Source organism: Pavona decussata, unplaced genomic scaffold, assembly GCF_977016875.1.
Source record: "Pavona decussata unplaced genomic scaffold, jaPavDecu1.1 SCAFFOLD_40, whole genome shotgun sequence".
In the NCBI taxonomy this organism is placed as follows: domain Eukaryota; kingdom Metazoa; phylum Cnidaria; class Anthozoa; order Scleractinia; family Agariciidae; genus Pavona; species Pavona decussata.
In genome coordinates, this window is record NW_028145462.1 from 2,937,381 (window position 1) to 2,958,739 (window position 21,359).

The 21,359-nt window shown below is 37.2% G+C and overlaps 1 protein-coding gene and 1 long non-coding RNA gene across 2 annotated transcripts; one reads left to right on the forward strand and one right to left on the reverse strand.

Moving 5' to 3' along the window:
- The first annotated feature begins 7,845 nt into the window (after positions 1-7,845).
- Positions 7,846-12,702, forward strand: LOC146483211 (ABC transporter ATP-binding protein/permease wht-1-like). The gene is made up of 5 exons (XM_085106249.1): positions 7,846-8,383; positions 9,223-9,271; positions 10,324-10,510; positions 11,320-11,391; positions 12,005-12,702. The coding sequence occupies exons 2-5, from the start codon at positions 9,261-9,263 to the stop codon at positions 12,176-12,178; spliced, it is 444 nt and encodes a 147-aa protein (XP_084962375.1). The 5' UTR covers positions 7,846-8,383; positions 9,223-9,260; the 3' UTR covers positions 12,179-12,702.
- LOC146483212 (uncharacterized) lies at positions 11,415-20,940 on the reverse strand. The gene is made up of 3 exons (XR_014863905.1): positions 20,866-20,940; positions 18,144-18,233; positions 11,415-12,065 (listed from the first exon to the last, which is right to left on the reverse strand). It is a non-coding gene; the product is annotated as an uncharacterized LOC146483212 (long non-coding RNA).
- Positions 20,941-21,359: the final 419 nt, after the last annotated feature.

Here is a 21,359-nt window from a genome sequence, read left to right on the forward strand (position 1 = left end):
TTTCGGGGAAAAAAATCTAGCATACACAAGCTTGTTAGTACAGGATCTGGTTATCTCGTGTGCCTATTAGCCGTGTTAACTTCGCAAGATATTGTGGTAAAGTGCAGCCGCCTTATTTTTCCGTGTGGTAGATTGTGAGACAAAGAAGGAGTGAACGTATTGTTAGATTTTTAGCTATACAAAGAAATGCATAAGCAAGGGAAAATGAACGATAAAAACGAACAACGTTTCGGTGTCTTCGATTGGAAAAAGAAGGGAACTTATTGCCAGATGTTTAGCTATGAAAACCATAAATTGAATTGGAAACCGCAATTGAATTGCGAAACGTAAAAGGACTGGACAAATTGCTGGCTTAGTTGTAAAATCACTACTATTCTTGGTAGGTATATTAACTGGAATAATGAATCGTATTTTGTGCAACACATCTGCCTGTTCCCCATGCAATCTTTGACGATTGCTCCCTTTATATCATAAAAAGAGTAGTTCTTAGTGATGCTATATGAACCAACCTAAAATTCCATCATGCTTATTTCACTATTTTCACTAAACTGCGAACAAGCTCCTCCTTCTCCCTCCCGCCCCCTACCCCTAAGAGAGCTTGCTCGCAGGCTATATTTTCACTGCTATTGATGACAGTAATTACCCTTCAAACAAATTTCGAATTAGAGCATATACACTTGTAATGAAAGACAAGCAAGACGGAACAAAGTAGTCTATACACCAACTGCTTGTCTGTTAGACTTTCTAAACGTCTTTTCCTTCGTCTTTCTTGCCTAGTGAGCAACTCTAAGTGTTTTCCACGGTAATTGCTCCTAACCCAGTTGGGGTATACTATTAGCAGAAAAATGACTCCAAAAACCATAGTGTATAGTATTAGGATCAAAATGAGGCCAAAAATCAAAGTGTATAGTATTAGCAGAAAAATGAGTCCAAAAACCAAAGTGTATATAGTATACGGATCAAAATTAGGCCAAAAATCATAGTGTATAGCATTAGAAAAACAGTTTGTTCAAAAATAAGAGTATACTATTAGCAGAAAAATTAGTCCAAAAACCATAGTGGATAGTATTAGGATAAAAATTCGGCCAAAAACCAGTGTATAGTATTAGCAGAAAAACGACCCAAAAAACAACAGTGTATAGTATTAGGATCAAAATTACTGCAAAAACCACAGTGTACGGATATAAATAAGGCCAAAAATTAAAGTGTATTGTATTAGCAGAAAAACGACTCCAACAACCACAGTGTATAGTATTAGGATCAAAAATTAGGCCACAAACCACAGTATAAAGTATTAGGATCAAAATGAGGCGAAAAATCGAAGTGTATAGCATTAGCAGAAAACTAAGTCCAAAAGCCATAGTGTATAGTATTAGGATCAAAATTAGACCAAAAATGAAAGGTTATAGTATTAAAATAAAAATGAGTCCAAAAACCATATTGAGTAGTTTTGGGATCAAAATTAGGCCAAAAGTGAAAGTGTATAGTATTAGCAGAAAAATTAGTCCGAAAACAATAGTGTATAGTATTAGGATCAAAATTAGGCCAAAAATCGAAGTGTATAGTATTAGGATCGAAATAAGGCCAAAATTTAAAGTGTGTAGTATTAGCAGAAAAATGAGTCCAAAAACCATGGTGTATACTATTAGGATCAAAATTAGGTCAAAAATCAAAGTGTATACTATTAGGAGACACATGAGTTCAAACACTATAGTGAATAGTATTAGGATCAAAATGAGGCCAAAAATGAAAGTGTATATAGTATTAGCAGAAAAATGAGTCCAAAAACAATAGTGTATAGTATTAGGATCAAAATTAGGCCAAAAACCACAGTGTATAGTATCAGGATCAAAATTAGGCGAAAAATCGAAGTGTATAGTATTAGGATCGAAAAAAGGCCAAAATTTAAAGTGTATAATATTAGCAGAAAAATGAGTCCAAAAACCATGGTGTATACTATTAGGATCAAAACTAGGTCAAAAATCAAAGTGTATAGTATTAGGAGACAAAAGAGTTCAAACACCATAGTGTATAGTATTAGGATCAAAATTACTGCAAAAGCCACAGTGTATAGTATAGGGATATAAATTAGGCCAAAAATTAAAGTGTATAGTATTAGTAGAAAACGACTCCAAAAACCACAGTGTATAGTATTAGGATCAAAATTACGCCAAAACCACAGTATATGATATTAGGATCAAAATTAGGCGAAAAATCGAAGTGTATGGTATTAGCAGAGAAATGAGTCCAAAAGCCATAGTATAGTATTAGGATCAAAATTGGGCCAAAAATGAAAGGTTATAGTATTATCAGAAAAATGAGTCCAAAAACCATAGTGAATAGTATTATCAAAATTAGGCAAAAAATCAAAGTGTATAGTATTACCTGAAGATTGGGCTAAAATGATAGTGAATAGTATTACGATGAACATTAGGCCAAAAACCAGTGTATAGTATTAGAAAATATAAGCCAAAAAAAAAGTCTGTAGTATTAGCAGGAAAAACGACTCAAAAAACCATGGTGTATAGTATTAGGATCAAAACTAGGGCAAAAACCACAGTGTATGGTATTAGGATCAAAATAAGGCCAAAAATCAAAGTGTATAGTATTAGGAGAAAATTAGTCCAAAAATAAAAGTGAATAGTACAGTATTAGCAGAAAAATGAGTCCAAACAGTATAGTGTATAGTATTAGGATGAAAATTAGGCCAAAAATCAAAGTGTATAGTATTAACAGGAAAATGAGTCCAAAATCCATAGTGTGTAGTATTGCGATCAAAATTAGGCCAAAAATCAAAGTGTACATGAGTATTGCCTAAAAAATGGGCCAAAACCATAGTGTATAGTATTACGATGAACATAAGGCCAAAAACCAGTGCATATTATTAGAAAAAAAATTGAGCCAAAAAAGAAGGTGTATAGTATTAGCAGAAAAACAACTCCAAAAACCACGGTGTATAGAATTAGGATCAAAACTAGGACAAAAACCACAGTCTATCTGATTAGGATCAAAATTCGGCCAACAATTAAAGTGTACACTATTAGCAGAAAAACGAATCAAAAAACCACAGTGTATATTATTAGGATCAAAATTAGGCCAAAAACCATGGTGTATAGTATTAGCAGGAAAATGTGTTCAAAAACCATAGTTTATAGTATTAGGATAAGAATTAGGCCAAAAATTAAAAGTTATAGTATTATCGGAAAAATGAGTCAGAAAACCATAGTGTATAGTATTAGGATCAAAGTAGGGCCAAAAATCAAAGATACAATATTAATAGAAAATTGAGTCCAAAAACCATAGTTTATAGTGTTACGATCAAAGTTAGGCCGAAAATCAAAGTGTGTAATATTAGCAGAAAAATGAGTCCGAAAACCATGGTGTATAGTATTTTGATCAAAACTAGGCCAAAAATTACAGTGTATAGTATTAGCAGAAAAATGAGACTAAAACCCATAGTGTATAGTATTAGGATCAAAATTAGGATTGGGCCAAAATTAGATTGGGCCAAAATGATAGTATTACTATTACCTAAAAAATAAGCCAAAACCATAGTGTATAGTATTACCATGAACATCAGGCCAAAAACCAGTGCATAGTATTAGAAAGAAAATTGAGCCAAAAAACGAAGTGGATACTATTGGAAGAAAAACGACTCCAAAAACCAGAGTGTATAGTATTAGGATCAAAACTAGGACAAAAACCACAGTGTATGGTATTAGGATCAAAATTAGACCAAAAATTAAAGTGTACACTATTAGCAGAAAAACGAATCAAAAAAACCACTGTGTGTAGTATTAGGATCAAAATAAGGCCAAAAATCAAAGTGTATAGTATTAGGAGAAAATTAGTCCAAAAACCATAGTGTATAGTATAAGGATCAAAATTAGCCCAAAAATGAAAGTGAATGGTATTAGGAGAAAAATAAGTCCAAACAGTATAGTGTATAGTATTAGGATCAAAATTGGGCCAAAAATCAAAGGGAATAGTATTAGCAGAAAAATGAGTCCAAAAACCATAGTGTATAGTATTAGAATCAATAGTTTGCCAAAAATCAAAGTGTTTAGTATTAGCAGACAAATGAGTCCAAAAACCATAGTGTATAGTATAAGGATCAAAATTAGCCCAAAAATGAAAGTGAATGGTATTAGGAGAAAAATGAGTCCAAACAGTATAGTGCATGTATTAGGATCAAAATTGGGCCAAAAATCAAAGGGAATAGTATTAGCAGAAAAATGAGTCCAAAAACCATAGTGTATAGTATTAGAATCAATAGTTTGCCAAAAATCAAAGTGTTTAGTATTAGCAGACAAATGAGTCCAAAAACCATAGTGTATAGTATTAGAATCAAAATTAGGCCAAAAACGACAGTGTATAGTATTAGTAGAAAATGAGTGCAAAAACTATGATGTATAGTATTAGGAGACAAATGAGTCCAAGAACCAAAGTGTATAGTATAAGGATCAACATTAGACCAAAAATCAGTGTATAGTATTACCTAAAAATTGGGCCAAAACCATAGTTTCAATTAATGAGATCAAAATTAGGCCGACAACCATAGTGTATAGTATAACGATGAACATTAGGCCAAAAACCAGTGTATAGTATTAGAGAAAAATTAAGCCAACAGTCAGTGTATATAGTATTAGCAGAAAGATAAGTCCAAAAACTATAGTGTATAGTATTAGGATCAAATTAGGCCAAAAATGAAAGTGTATAGTATTAGCAGAAAGATTGGTCCAAAAACTAATGTATAGTGTTAGGATCAAACTTAGGCCAAAAATCAAAGTGTATGGTATTAGCAGCAAAAATTAGTTCAAAACCCATGGTGTATAGTGTTAGGATCAAAATTAGGCCAAAAAGCACAGTGTATAGTATTAGCAGAAAAAGAAGTGCAAAAACCATAGTGGATTATATAAGGATCAAAATTAGGCCAAAAATTAAAGTGTATAGTGTAAGGAGACAAATGAGTTAAAAAACAATAGTGTATAGTATTACCTGAAAATTGGGCCAAAACCATAGTTTCGATTATGAAGATCAAAATTATGCCGAAAATCACAGTGTATAGTATTACGATGGACATTAGGCCAAAAACCAGTGTATAGTGGATTATATAAGGATCAAAATTAGGCCAAAAATGAAAGTGTATAGTATTAGCAGAAAAATGAGTCCAAAAACCATAGTGTATAGTATTAGGATCAAAAATTAGGCCAAAAATGAAAGTGTTTAGTATTAACAGAAAAATGAGTCCGAAAACCATAGTGTATAGTATTAGGATCAAAATTAGGCCAAAAATGAAAGTTTATAGTATTAGCAGAAAAATGAGTCAAAAACCATAGTGTATAGTATTGAGCTGAGTACAAAGGTTATTGTGTAAGTAGTGAAGTAAAAAAAATATGAAAGTGTGGTTGTGAACACATATCAAGAAGTGTTGTGAAATCTCCCAAAATTGCCATTGTATGCATTTCTGGGTAGTATTGTTGCTACCAGCCAATGTTGGTGTCGAGATTCCAAATTGTTCAGAAGCAAGGCAATTTTCTCTAACTTCGCAAGAGGTCTGTTTTTGTCTCATTCAGGCAAAGATCTCCAAAAGACGCCACCAGGATAGACAGCACAATGTTTTGTTTTTCTTTTCTGTTCGGTAAACTGAAGGCCACAACAAGAAATTCAGGTGCTTCTGAACAATTTGAAAGTCCAAGGTACAATCAAAACACACAATATTTGAGATTCAATTTTTAATCAGTTATAATTCTCATTACAGACTGTACTTGATATTTATTGCTAGCTCTGTTCCTCTCATAATTCTATAATGAAGGGCTTGGAGAAAGAGGGATATGTGATGGTCGTTAGTCCAAGTTGTTTCAAATAATCTCCATTTTGGCTTGCAATCAAAGTCTAGTATTAGGCTCATTTCTTGTTTAACTTCAGACAAAATATCTCGTTTTAAATCTACTCTGCCAAAAACAGCTGTTTTGCAACCATTTAAATTTTCAGGTCACTTATGCTTCTTTCATCGAACCTTTCAGTAGTTGATATTTACAAACCCAAAATTGTGATCATTTAAAGTTCTCAAATTGTAATTGTATAAAAAGTGGACAAATTTTGCACTTAAAATTTAATTGTAATATATTTTGCTGTTAATAATAAAGTTGCACTCAATGTGATGTTTTTTGGTTATCTTATTTTGTTTTTTTCTGAAGAATACTCAGAGATTGAATATATTAAGAAAATGAGATGCATATGACGTAATAAACATGCAAACATAAATATGCATGAATGATAATGCCAATTCAATGACATCAGAGTTCAGATACATTCAACGACAACAGACTCAGATTCGGATTCAGAATAGTTCAGAATTCAGTAGCGGTGAAATTTGTAGGCCCACAAAACTTTTCTGAACATGTTGGACAGTCTTGTCCAAGATTGGCGGAAGAAAATTCTTTGGTTTGTAAGGCCCGGTTTAAACGTCGCATTTTACATGTGTCAAATTTAACCCTTTAGACTTTCTTTTTATTTTCATGTTTTTGAGTTCGCCTTGCTCTGGGTTGATTTTGTAACATTATAGCGACAGGAACTGTCAACAACAACACATCGTTTCATTGATAGTTGGCCCCGCGTGGGGTTACAAGGTCAAATATTCCACATTTTTTGGTCCTTAAACTAGGAAAAATGCATTATGTTGCCAGGCTGTAGCTTGAGAATTTAAGCTGGGGGCCTTTTATTGCCCTCCACATCTATGGCACGATATTTCACTACAATTGGCAGAATGTGGGTTGCATGCAATGAATGATTTGTTTTACAGGCAGATATGAACATGTGGCATTTTTAACCTATTTTTTCTTGCATTTAAGTACCTTGAGAGTACAAAGTTTACTAGAAATTGCCAGAGAACGTTAAAGGTACTCCTTTAAACCTGCCAATGTCAGAAACCTCTTCAATCAAACGTTGTACCTGGCGTTGTTTGTTTTCCAACATAGGCTATTCTCCTCTTGTACCGAGCGAGTAAAATTATCGTTCGCCGGCGAACGATAAATCGAATAAAAAATGTTAAAGGGTTAATACCTATTTGGGTTGAATCAAATTATTAATTCGACATTTGATTTAGACGTGGAATTTAAAGAGTTGCATTTAATTCAGAAAACAGAGGTTTTGTAAGTTTCGTTCCCAGGCCTTTTTTGCTTGGAGTATTGACACTTTCCGAGGCCATGGCCAGATAGCAACAACTGTATGACATATCTCGAATAAGAAGGCGAAACACATCCATTTTCAGGCCAAAGCTGAATTATCTGGCAAAATCTATTCCAAAGACCTAAACGGCTCAAATGCCCGACTTACCGTTTGGCGCTGCAGCCTCTCCAAGAGAGTAGCCTCCCACCCCCGGAGGAGGGGAGGGGGGGGGGGGGGGGGTTTCGAGAAAAGTACGTCCCTATCTAGGCGAAAGAAACATCAAATTGCAGCATATTAAGTGAGCAAGTAAGAGTGTAAGTAAGTCCATATATCCTCTATAGAGAGAAAAGCAATGGAACTAAAAGTCACTGGAATCACGCTAAATCGCCCCAAAAACCACATAGGAGAAAGAACAACAGACAAGGGAGTTCAGGTAGGGTTTTTTTTTATTGAAAACTCGTTGGCATTTTTAAATTGAAGTAGGAATCGTTTTTTCTCATACAAATCCTTATAATTTCGCCATTACGCAATGGTCGCTGTGACGCTCAACACTCACGCAAAGGTCACCATATATGTCTCTCATAGAGCTTGGGGGATGGGGTACCTGTGGTCTTACTGCTTGGTGTCGCTCTAGGGTATAGGCGGAAATTTATTCCTGTTAAGCAGGAAGTTCCTCTACAGACATATGGCATTGGAAAACTTTGTTCCACGCGAGAGACTAATCGCCTCCCATGATATACTTCTCACTAAGGCTTTGCCAGTGCAGATGCTGCATTTTGTGTGAAAGAATTACAGGAAAGATCTCTATCAAGCTTCATAAAAAATCGTACAAAAACATTAATTGCGTGACCATATCATGTAACAATTCCAAAGCGCGTGATTTACGACCTCTGATACTTTAAAACAGATTATGGCGGACCGCTCTCGCTCTTCCTTTGTCCGCGATAAAAAATATCCCAAGTCTGCAGGTTACTCTAAGTTGGTCCCTGAGCTTCTGTAGAAAGCGGGTTTTCAAACAGTTCAGACGGCAGGGATATTTGTGCTAGCCTGCCTGGCAGTAGTACGGCCGGTGAAGATACAAGGGAGGCGATCTCTATTTCTTGAGAAAACATTGATGTGTTTGTTGAAATTCCCGGACCTTCGTTCTTGAAGCGATTGTGTTTCGGAGCAGGGGAAGACGAAAAGCCGACAAGCAAGCAAGTTTTGTTTAACGGTAGGTACACTTGTAGACTCCGGAGATAGGCGTATACTTTCAACGGCTCTTGACAGAGTTTTCAGTCTACGACCATAGTAGACCCGTAGTAGTCGTAGTTTTCATACGAGATGTTTTGGATTAAGTTTTTTAATGTTCAAACTGGGTGAATCGGGGATATTTTATTTTGATCGAACACTACCGGAAACCCAAAAGCACTCATTTTTTTTCACAGGCAGCCCAATCTCTAAGTGGTGTTGTGTTACAAGGATTTGAGTTGCGTAATATAAACGGTTACTGCGAAAACAGAAGAATTTGTATGGGATTTACATAAAGTGGTCGAAGAACATAGAAATAAAATGATCCTCGCAATAAAATGTCTAACCGTACTTCCATGGTGTGCTACTTGTAGTTGCTGGCTATGCGGATATTTTGCTGGTTTGATCCGTTTTAACCGGGGTTTTAACGAGAGTTATACGCTTCCCCGTGATTGCACAAAACACAGATGGCTCATTGAATTCTCTTTAACACCTATTCGAAATATGGTAAAACGTTCTTCAGTTCTCATGTTGAAGTCAGGGGTGGCGACAAGGTAATTTTTTTGCTCTTTCAATTGTAATACTCCAAATGTTGCTATAAGATGACATCTGTTAAGCAGTCAGTCTCTTTTGAATCTGTTGATATTTCCTTCTTTGAAGCCAGCTGGATATGACAAACATTTAATGCCCATGCCCAGAAGTCAAGAAGAAGGACAACAATGTGACAAGAGAGGGATGGGGATAAGCTTAGCTCTCAAACTCGTGGAATTTCGTATATACTTTGCTTAGTTCAGCCAGGTTTCTATCTTGTCTTTTTTACAGTAAGCGGAAAACTTGAAGGTGGTACTCTATTGGCTGTCATGGGTGCAAGGTAAGAACACAGTCATACTGAACTTTCCGCGCCTTTTATACTCATTCAGCCCAGATTAACGTAAAGAAAAATAATTGTGTGTTTCTTCTGGGTAATCACTTTTCAGCTAAGTGAGTTGTTCATTGTTATCCCTCTATTTGGTTTGGCTAACGAAAATTTCAAAAATACAAGTGTCTGAAGGATGGACTCCCATTGGAAGTAAAAACGGGGCTTCTGCCATTCGCTCTGGGTACGCCTCTCATGTGCTACTTTAATCACAGGTAATTTTAAACGTGTAGTTTTTCTGACCAAAAAAAAGTGGTCCAAAATTTTTCCTTCCTAACAAAAACACAATCCGAACATTTTTGATTACTAGTCGGAGTAACATCACAGATAAACTATACAGCCGTCACCTTAGGTTTCAGTATTACTTAGGATTCTGCTCTTTTTACTTTGTCTTGCTCTGTTTTTGCTCAAGGTCAGTGTCGTATAGCTTATGCACTACGCTCAAAGTAAACTGTCTGAACAGAAACATGTTCAATAAATATGAACAATTTATTTACGCGTTGTATAGGTGGAAAAAACCTTTCTGATCCTAAGGCTCCGAGTTCAAGTCGTCCTCTTTGTTCCTCTATGGTTCTGTATTCAAATCGTAGGTTACGCTTTGTAAACAGTCATTTGGTCAGTCTCCCACCAGTCGGATTTTTAGAATCATATATGCCCTTTTTAATGTTACTTTCTCTAATTTTCAGTTCCCTCAGTTTGCGCTACCGTGCTAAATAGAGTGCTTTGTTTCCTTATTTTTTATTTGAAGTAAGCGCTAGAAACTGAAGGGGAAGGGAGGCGACGGGGGGGGGGGGGGGGGTGGTTGAGGGCGGAGTGGGAGGGAAAAGGAAGCTTCTTTTTCCCTCTCCCTCGCGCTCCCACGATTTGCGCGCGCATCCGAATACCTTCTATCCTCCCCTTTTCTAGCGTGTACCACGCAGGCTCCTGTAACGCATATGCATGTTAGTCAACCGTTCCAAACTCGTTGGGCATTCAGCTAAATGCACCTATCTGTTTGTTTTTTGTAGTGGCGCTGGTAAGTCCACCCTGATGAATGTGTTAGCTCATCGTAACATCAGTCAGATGGACGTCAGGGGAACTGTAGAGGTAAACGATCGGCCGATTGGATCAGAAACCACAGCCATATCTGCTTACATTCAACAAGAAGATCTCTTCGTTGGATCGTTGACCGTGAAGGAACATCTAACATTTCAGGTTGGTGATTAAATAAAGCAAATGGTCTCAAGGTTCAAAGTAGCCTCCCACCCAGTCGTGTCTAGGGTAGTCATATTACCCACCTCCCCACAAACGTCTGCCTACTGGAGATCGACATTCCTTTACCACCGTTTAGCCAATTGCAAAGTCTAGATAATTGACCCTCGCTTTATGTTTAACCGCTATCGAGCAAAATTTAACTGTTTACAAATTTGTTTTCGCGAAATACCTCAAATGTTGGGCTAAAAGCAGTGCTTTCTCTAACCCAGCCGTATACGTAATACGACTCCCCTAAAAACGACTGCGTGGGAGGTTACACTCAGAAGTCCCTTAGCCAGTTCTTAATCAGAAAGGAGGGTCTCAGTGGCTGAGTATCTCCGACCGTAACAGCCTTGACAAGCTGTCTAAAAGGGTAAGTTTTATCGTCAACCGCAAAGAAGCAGTGATTATTTCTCTTTAAACGATCTCATATCGTTCCTGGTCATTCAGCAGCTCGTTTAACTCTCGAAAACTGTTGTTGAATAATTTTGCTGTTTGCATATTCCGAAATTTACTGGGCACCGCACGATAATTAAGAGTCAATGGAGTAAAGTTTTAACAGGAGAAGATAAGCACGGCAAACATTCTATGGAAAGATGGGGGAAGCAAAAAGGGCATTGGCGAGATTTCATATCTGATTATAATGGAACATGCATGAACACGTTTGCCTAATTTGAAGTATTGCCTTACTAAGACACAGCGACATACCACTGGTTTCGTGTCTCCTTCGGTATTTTGTCTCCTAATGAAGTTGTGATGTTTGTGTGAAGGCTTTTCTGCGCATGGGCAAGAACGTTTCAGATGAACAGCGGATAGAACGTGTCGAGGAAGTGATACTTCAGGTATGAAGCCACAATCACAGAAAAAAGTCTACCATGAACTTGACGGAACAAGCCCACTATAGCACCCCTGCCCCCTTAATCAAAGTTAAAACGACAACGGCAACAACAATAAATAAAATAAACACCCGCGTTTTGACTTGGAACAACCAAAGTTTTGGGCTGTTAAGTTTTCTACGGGAGAGGGTGTGTACGGGGCCTAGGTGTCATGATCTCAGTTTCGGTGTGGGATTGTAGCCAGATTAAAACTTAACTTTGCATTCTATATGACGAAATTTGTCCTTGTTTGCTCAGTGATCTATGATTCCCTGGCGTCTTTCTCGGACAACTGTTAACAAAGAGCCCAAATGATAGAAATAAGAGATGACTCGGCTGTCTACATAGTAAGATGTTTGAACTAAATTGATTTAAATGGATTTTATACTTTTTTGAAGATCTCCTCTGTGTGTTTCATTCTCAAGCATCATGAATCTGTTGTCAGTAATTTTGTGACTAAAAAGATCAAAACCAGTTAGAAATAGATCTCGTTGGGTGCCCCTGATAAACCGAACATCAATTCTGTTTGTAGTAACTGCTCACATTTGTCTTCGGTGACAGCGTTGGTTTTCTTTCCCAGCTCGGCCTGACAAAGTGTGCTGATACATACATTGGAATACCAGGACGGCTACGTGGAATCTCTGGAGGAGAAAAGAAAAGGCTCTCATTTGCTTCAGAGGTAATTCATTGGTTATTTTTGGTTAAAAACAGAATTCAATATGTAGTTTATCCTTTGCGACTTTCCTTTATATAGCGCAGGTCCACATCAGGACTTAATGTCTTGCCAATTCCCCAACCTGCTTTACCAAAAAAACTATGTATGTATCAGTATGTATCAGTATGTATGTATGTATGTATGTATGTATGTATGTATGTATGTATGTATGTATGTATGTATGTATGTATGTATGTATGTATGTATGTATGTATGTATGTATGTAACAATACTTGTCTACTCAATATCGTTTCATATAGAGAATATACAGAACTGTTTCGTGGACCAACGAGGAGTTGGTCTACTCATCAGTTAAATTCTATATACACTGTAGCATCACTGGGGTTCATATACATCAGTAATAGGATATTGACAAAAACCGTTACAAGAACCGTTACAAAATAGAAAATTCAAAAGTAGAAAACAATAGGAAGCTATATTTGTAAGTCTATGATTTGTCCTTAGGGATGCGGTTGAACTTGAGGAGAAACTTTCGCTTGTGTCTGCAAGTTGACAGGAGTTCATTGCGTTTGTTGAGCGTTGCCATGTCTGGTTTATATAAAATATAGAATTTCTCGGTGTTGTATGTATGTATGTATGTATGTGAACAGTTTGAACTGCGCATGCGCCTTGTAACAGTGTATTTGTGTTTATCTCCCAAAGCAAGGTAAATTAAGAATGAAGACCGTAATCGCTCTAACGAACGGCTAAATAGATATAGTATTGTAACGGCTAACGCTCGAACAGCCAGCACTCGAATTCTTTATGATTGCCAAAGTACCTTATCAACTCTGCTGATAAACCAAACATTCGTTTCTACTCCTCACCGACACAGCACCACGATTTCTTTAGAAATTAGCCCTCTTATGAAATAATATAATAAACATATATTTCCTTGCCCAAAGTTTAAAGGGGAAGTATCACGCAAATTTGCTGTCATTTCAAGACCCAAAAATACTTGTCTGTCAGCAGAAACAACGAAATAATTGTCAAGTTTGTTAAAAATCATCACCCCAGTACAATTTAACTGTCGATTAGTGCCTCTGGCAAGAAACAGAGTAGGCCGGTATGGATTGAAATTTGAAAAATGTTAGGCTAATGTTTTTCAAGTTCTCGCATTTTTGTTTCCAAAATGCGCTAGAACAGATCACGAGTTGTTCCTTTCAAGAATTAAGTTGATTTCTCTCCTCTCGTCATTCTAGAATTATTTGGCAGCTCATTGAAGGTCTTTATTTCATCATTTTCAACAAAAGATATAAAAAACCCCATGATACTTCCCCTTTAAAGCAAGGCCTAGTTCGTGCGTCGCATTACAGTAGAATATAATGCAGAGGTAAGTTAATACAAGAAGTTAAACTCGTTGGTAAAGCGACGACGTATGAAACCGTTCGTGGAATTAAATTCGTCCAGACGTTTTATCCGTCTGGGGCAGACGGATAAAGCTTCTTTGAAAAATGGTAAAGACTGATTGATTTAAGCTAGGGTACAAAAGTAAAGTACTGGATCTGAAAGAGAAAAGAAAATAAGAAAAGAGAAAAAAAACCCTCTGGAATGAATAGTATTTTTCCTCTACTAGTTTTCGAGATCTTGAAACAAGAAAAACTATTTGTGTGAGACTAGTAATATAGTATATTTGCAGCTCAGACCTAGCTCACTAAAAGCGGAAAAAAGAAAAAAAGAAAACACCGAAAATAATCAATAGCGAGTTGTGAACCTGCGTGCAGAGCTCCGCAGTGGATCCATAAAGTTAATAAACAGAGGGCCTACATTGCAATCACGTACCATAGGCGTGCCAGCCTGGGAGGGTGGGGGCCAATGCTTCCTGGAAATTTAAAAATCTAACTCATTTAGGTTTACTGATAAAACAACTTAAATACCATTTGATTAAAAGACAAAAAGATAAAAAAAAAAAACAAAACAAAAAAATCAATAGACGGGAGGGACCGGTTCCTGTCCTCAATCTGCCCAAAGTTGATCGCTTATGAACGTTTTGCGTTGTTTGACATACAATGGAATGCCTGGAAGACCATGGCCAATTATGGAGGATTTCTACATAGAAAAAAAGAAATTAAACAATTAAAAGTTTCGTATGTGCACATAATATAATAAGCGGAGGCTTATCAGTATCACTCAGTTATCCGGAAATTCACAACTGAACACTTGTAGTTGTAAGTAAATTGTGATTTCCCTACAGTGTTTTTCAATAAAACATGATAAAACCGAACCGAACATAGTAGTGAGACCTTGAAGCAATTAAGGTTACTGATAGGTTTCACGGGTGTCTTCAGGGAAATCTTGCGTACGCGCGCTTTTTTCGATGAAACCACTGAAAACTACATATCAATGTAAAGCTATTTAATTTCAATTAATAATTTATCTTTCAAAAGATTGCCAAAATATCAAGGTTTTTATTTTATTTTATTGGATAAATAAGCGCTCAGAGGGATGCAAACTCAATTTTAGCGACGTAAACTTAACTGAATTACCCACTGTCACGTAAAGGCGCACATCCAAACAAACTGCCAATTTCAATCAGGAGATAATAGGGTAACAAGGGGTGTTGGGCTTTTTCTTTATTGCTTTTGGCTTATGAGAAAACCTATCCTAAAGTTGGACAATGGAAAATTTTTGTAGTCGCGTCAAGACGTAACACGTCACGGAAAAAATATTTTGAATTTCGTAAAAGCCCGACACACTTTGACGCACTAATATCTGAGGAACATTTTGAATGCGTGTACCTTTAAGTGCCAACCATGTTCCTGTGACACCGGAAAACGGAATTTAAATTGCCATGTTCGTTTTCCGTTTTCATGAGACATCAGCAAACGAATAGACTCAAATTTGATTTTCCATTTTCGTTTTGTCGTTTTCTTGTGAAATCGGAAACGAAATTGTACTTTCCATTTTCGTTTTAAGTTTGCCTTTGACAAGAGTGAGAAAACGGAGTTTGATTTTACATTTTCTTTTTCAATGCGTGTACTTCCTGTTCTGCAGGTCTGGCTGCTTTGAAACAAATCTGAATAGTTTGAAATTTGATCTTGACAAATTACGAGAAAATTTCAGGATGAATGCAACATCACACCATAGCAAGACCTTTAACACACTAATTTAACATTTTGATATAGGTCATTTAATGAAAAAATCATTGAATAATACCAAGTTGATTTGAGACCATGCCTATTACAAGAGTAGAGATTTGAGATAAACTTAGTTGCGAGTTGCAAGTTTGTAAGTTGTGAGTTTGCGAGTCACTTCAGCCACTCCTCGTGAACCCTCCCCACCCCCACCACCTCCTCTAAGCAATGTTGAAAGAGCCAGTGCCATAATTCTGGATGTGAAGGGCTCCTGAAATCAACACTGCATAGGGGATCAAGGGGGATGCACAAATTTGCAAGGGTTTTGAAAAGTGTCCTGAGACTGTTGGCCAGGATTGTGGCTGTTATAAATTATTAATTTTCCACGTTTGGAAGGCTCCTTTATATGCTGAGGTAAAATTTACCGGGAACACTGTACAAATAAAGTAAAAGCTGTTTTATAACGTTCTTATTGTAACAAGTAACTTTCAAAAGAGGAAGGGTTAACACAACATCATGCAATGAAAACTCGACACACTTCATGAACACTTCAACTTCACATATTTAGAAGAACCATAATTATTTTATCTAATATCTCAAGTTTTTTTCTGATGGATAAAATTGATTTCAAATTAAAAGAAACCTAAGAAAGGATGCTCTTACAAAGGGCAAACACCGAGTAGGTAATAGTAATCCAAACAGAATCAAGCATAATTTCAGCCAAGTTACGAATTGATTGACAAAATTTAAAATTAATTGCCCAATTTGTCAAGACGTACTGTCCGTGATGTAGCTTCTTTAAGGTTAACTACGAATAACCCAAACAACAAGACATGGACCACAAACGCACATTAACTTTCAGGTTTAGTTTTTGGCATGTGTGCGGAAAGCTGAGTAGTCCGAACGATATGCGAGTCAAGCAAAGGCCACGTCCATCTTAGTTGGAAACCCTCTACAGAAGTAAATTTTTAGGTTCAGTACTCTGGTGTCTATTCTTTCCAAATGGTTTTCTCTGTTGAACACTTAGTAGTTTGATTTTCAGATCGAATATGATGCAAAAGTTTCCAGTGACCTGACAATTCTGTAGTTGTGTCAATTCTCCAACAGTTCATAAACAGACGCATTTACATCATAAAATGTCAAAATGTTCACATACATAATTATACTGTTTCGCCACTGTTGCAGTGAACCATGGACCATCTGGTCACCAGGATGTTTGGTAAACACAACACTTGCAACTTGCAACTTGCAAACTCGCAACTCATGAAAGAGTCAGCCCCAGGAGATTTAGTTCAGGAATTTTTCCAGATGTCCATACGTAGACAGGTGCAACTTGGCTGCCTCAAATTTTCATACTTAACAAAAAAACCTATGTCTTCCCTATTTAAAAAAAAACAAAACAAGGATCTTGCACTTGGCAAACAAACTGGCTACCCAGTCCACAGTCAGTGTTTACTGTCCACAGTCCATATTTTATACGCAGCCCTCGAACCATATTTTAGTAACCCAGTATGCAATCCATATTATTTTTAGACTTAGTCAGAAGTCCATATGTTATAGCCAGTTCACAGTCCATACATGTATTTTATAACCGGACATATTTTTATACCCAGTCCTGGCAGTCCTGGTGTTAAATAAATCGGTTGCATATTTAGTTATTGGTCAAACAACCAAAATTCATTCTGTTACCATTTTTCCATGTTTGTGAAGGTATGTACACAAAAGCCAAATTGTTCGGTGATAAGTGCAAGTGAATTCATGTTTGGCGCTGAAATTTGTTGGGAGCTGCATTGTTATTTTGAAGCCATACAAAATTCTACCAGAAATGAAAGAGACAGCATGCTCTTTTCATGGACACAATAATTTTGCCATTAAATTTAGCAGTATTAGAATTAATAGTTTGACACTTTGCTCTTTGTTGGCATCATAGTTAATTAAAGGCAATGATTATGAAATTAAACCTGACAAACATCTTTATTACATGTTTTTGTTTGCCTTTTTGGCCTTGACCCTGCACAAACAACAAATAAATAGAATTTGGAATGTGTTGGAGCAACTGACCAATCAAAGCGTTTTTGTTAAGATATTCAACTGTAGTGTGAATGTTAAAACAAAGGATTATGCAGGGTCGCGACCCTTCCAACATAAATTGCAGCACCATTGTTTTCATGGCAAGGTTTCCTAACCAGTCCCTCAATTAACTATGTTGGCCTTGAGCTTAGTTGGGAGAATTTGTATGAACATCAGGATATCTTCGTTGATTAATTCCTTCATTCTCATATTCAATGAAGTAGTGATATCGTAAGGAGAAATTAGATGATCATCACTATTGGCCCCCATGTTAAAAATCAAGAGCGCTGCCTGAAGCTCTCTGTGAAGTGTTCAAGTGGCCAATTAATTAGTTCATTCAACAACAAAGGCAGGAGTCGTGATGTCATTGGCTGATATGTCACTCGCGAGAGTGACATACAGAAAATACATCATTTGGGTCCCGGATGTAGTGGTTTACAGATTCTACAAGTATTTTAGTTTTCAGTAAAACACTCCTGTCCATAATTATAATAAAGAAGAATGAAAAATCAGCCACCATTTATAGAGAAGGTCTATTAAGACATTGGTTTTTGGGACAGAAATAACAACTTTGCTATTTCATTTAGTGCATGTTATGTAATTTGTTGACACTTTGCACTTTGTTTGCCTTGAACCCGTGCAATAGTATAAACCAAAACAAGCCAACCCAATAATATCAGTTATGCGAAATTGTTAAGCATCAATGAAATGGCGCACGTGCAGAAAGGCTCAAAAAGTTCACTCAGGGATATTGTACAAGTAGGCCTCGGCCTCTGTACATCATTAATAATTACACTTTGTGTAACTACTACTGAATAAACATGAATGTTACTTTAGTACGACATAAGTGTAATGGTTACCCTGATCCTCTTCAATTCCACTGGTGACATAAGCCAGCCTCAACAGTCTTCCTCTGCCTGTAGTTGATCTGACTGTATTTCGTGATCACGCTTGCAACAAAAATAAAGAAAAATAATAGTTAACAAGTTAATGATACATCAAATCTAAGGGCATTAATGACTGGTAGATACTACAGGGTCCACTAGCTCTGGGTCAGAGGGGCTTTACAATACTATCCCTAACCCTTACATGTACCACTAGTTAGTCTCTACCTACCACAGTGTAGCTACTACATTGTACATGTACCTCAGGGCTCAAAATTGCGACTCACTGGTCGCCAATGCGACCAAAAATTGAGTTCTGGCAACTAGATTTTCAGTACTGGTCGCCAGCTGACGACACACGTTTTGTTCAATACCCCAGGATAAACAGTAGCGAGCTTCTGTGTTTAAATTTTTAAATAAGGAATTCATTCGAAACTGGTTGCTAGAAGACGACTCTCCTTTCCATCCCCACTAAAATGATGTCGGAATACTACAAGAAAATCGGTTTCACACTGTCTGTCTCTGTTAATTAATAACACAAAAATTATGTAATTTGATACTTCAATTGGAAGTCAATACATAACATTTACTTAAGGCGCCATATTGCTTCAGCAGCTTCTTACAAAAAATCGATTTGTGGGCGCACTTCAACACCATGTGCTTGTTATTTGCCGGGAAAATAATGGCGGCAATATGCAAATCAGTTACAGGATTAATGTAAGTTTTTGTGGGCAAGAGATGAAGAAATGAATCACCCTGAAGGTTAACAAAAAAGAAAATCCTCTCTGTTTATCTCTTTTAGAAAATGACTCTGTATGAAGAAAATCTCCTCAGGTTCTGCCACATTCCGCAGACTGGTCAATCAATTCACTTCCAATTCCTCTCCCGTGGGATTTACGCAGTTGTTGTTGGCTTCCCCAAGGAAGGGGGGGGGGGGGGGGACCCAAGGCTGATGTGAGGGGATATGGGAACTTAATGGGGACTTTTTCAACAAGTTTGAGCCCTTGTGGTTGGGGAAATGTGGGGACTAATTAGATTAATGACGACCGAACTCTTGGGGAAAATGTGGGGACTTTGCTTCTGGTAAACTGAGAGGAGAATTGGAACGAGTCTTGTTTCACTTGAAATAGTAGGACTTTTCACCAGTGAGAATGCTTATTTCTCAATCATTAACAAAATTTTTAAGGCACTCAAACGAAGTGTGAAGGGATAGCTCTACCCTTAAACCTTTCCTGCCCAAGAGAAACACTGAATGTTTCTAAATATTCGCTAACTATGAACTGGGAGACCTGACATGTGATATACCATTTAAAAGGTACATGTATTTTCTGGGGTGTGCTATAAATCACACCAACAGAGATGGAAGAGGTCATAAATTAGAGTGAGAAAAGTCCAAAAGACAAGAAGAAAAAAAAACATTAAAAATTTTCCTATTCGTTGTACATACTGGGTATCCCCCTAAACTATAGCTTAATACACAGCTCTCAGTGCATTGCTTGTTGTAAGATATCACCGGTGCGAAAAATACAAGAGCTTTGAAATGCACAATTAGGGGTAAAGAATGGTCCTTGAAAAATCATGGGCCTCGGGAAATTTTCTGCGAGTCTCGATATCTCGACATCTCAAACAAGAGTCTTGGAATCTTGAGCCCGTAAAAAAAAGCTGGTCTCAGAATCTTGTCTGGAGTCTCGCAAGCCGGCCACGAGAAAGTTAGTCTGAATGAACCGCCATAGAACAACAACCACAAAACAGAGAATAATTATGGTAATAAAGGACTGAGCAACATTGCTACTGTGAAACCTAAGGTTTGGATAAATTCTGCTTGTAAATTGCTGTTTTTGTGCCTGCTGGTTTGTTTAGAGCACAATAAATATCTATAAATTTGGCTACAATAAAGCTCTTTTTATTGATTAGCTAAATGAAGAGCGTGTTACCATCAAAACTACAACAAAAGGCGTGAGGTTACTTCATAAGTAACTAAGCTGGCTAATAAGTAGTTGCACTTACCTGTCACTGATTGTATAATTAAGTGAATAACTTTAATAAAAAACCAACTGGTTCCAATTTATCAAGAAATAATTTCTGGCACAAGGCACAGAGTGCTGTAAAAGTCTTGTGCTCTGATTTCTAGATCATGACGTCTTCTCAGCTCGGATTTTGAATCGCAGTGTCTCTCGCTTGGATTTGATAAAAATAGATAAGTCTCCGTCTCGGATTTTAAATGAAGGTCTCGGCAAGTCTAGCCTTCCACGCAGTTGTTTTTAGGGGACTCATGTTACCTCCTCCCTGCAAACGCCTGCTCAACCAAGTGCCACATTCCTTTCCCATTGTTTTACTCCCCATATACCCTAGCCAATCACTATCAAGGCATTGTCAGCCTGGGTTCCCCCCCCCCCCCCCCCCCTAACTAACTCTCGGGAAGCCAATGACAAGTGCGTTACACTGCCACTAGGCCTAAAATTTTGGTTCAATATTAAATGGAAATTTATACATTTTAATCTGATGCACGGATTTCACCTAAAATTCACAAACTCTAAAATCCCATACAAATTCCTATAGTTATTGTGCTTCCAAGGGTTTGAGCCCCTTGTCTAAAATTGTAGCTTGTGTCCCTTCGTCTCGTAAACCTTATTATAATATGCACTGATAAAGGAAACCAGTAACCACTTTAAAGTACAAAGCAGACAGTTAAGCTTACCCGTTCGCATTGCCTGTTTAGCTCCGCTGCAGTGTCTTGCAGTTTTGCAGACCGAATTCTGTTAGCTTTCAGCTCAACACACTGAAAGTCAAACTAGGTGTTTATAAAGTTTTCTATATATGCAACGGTATGAAAAGATTCTTAACAGCGGGAAAATAACAGCGCAGTTGTAAAGTTTACTGACCTTTTTTTCTGTCACATGTTGAGTATAGTTCTTGCTACATGTAGGAGATGGACAAAACTGACCGGTTTCAAACACGCAAAGGTGCATGGGAACTGACACGCAACTCGCGCGTTTCTCGTGCGAGTGGCAACTTTACACGAATTCCATAATTAGTTCTTATTAACCGAGCGAGAGGTCTGTATGGGAGAATCTTGACCGAGGTCGCCAGTACAGACCGAACGCAGTGAGGTCTGTACCAGCGACCGAGGTCAAGATTCTCCCATACAGACCGACCTAGCTCGGTTAATAAGATGTTTATTATACGGCCAAA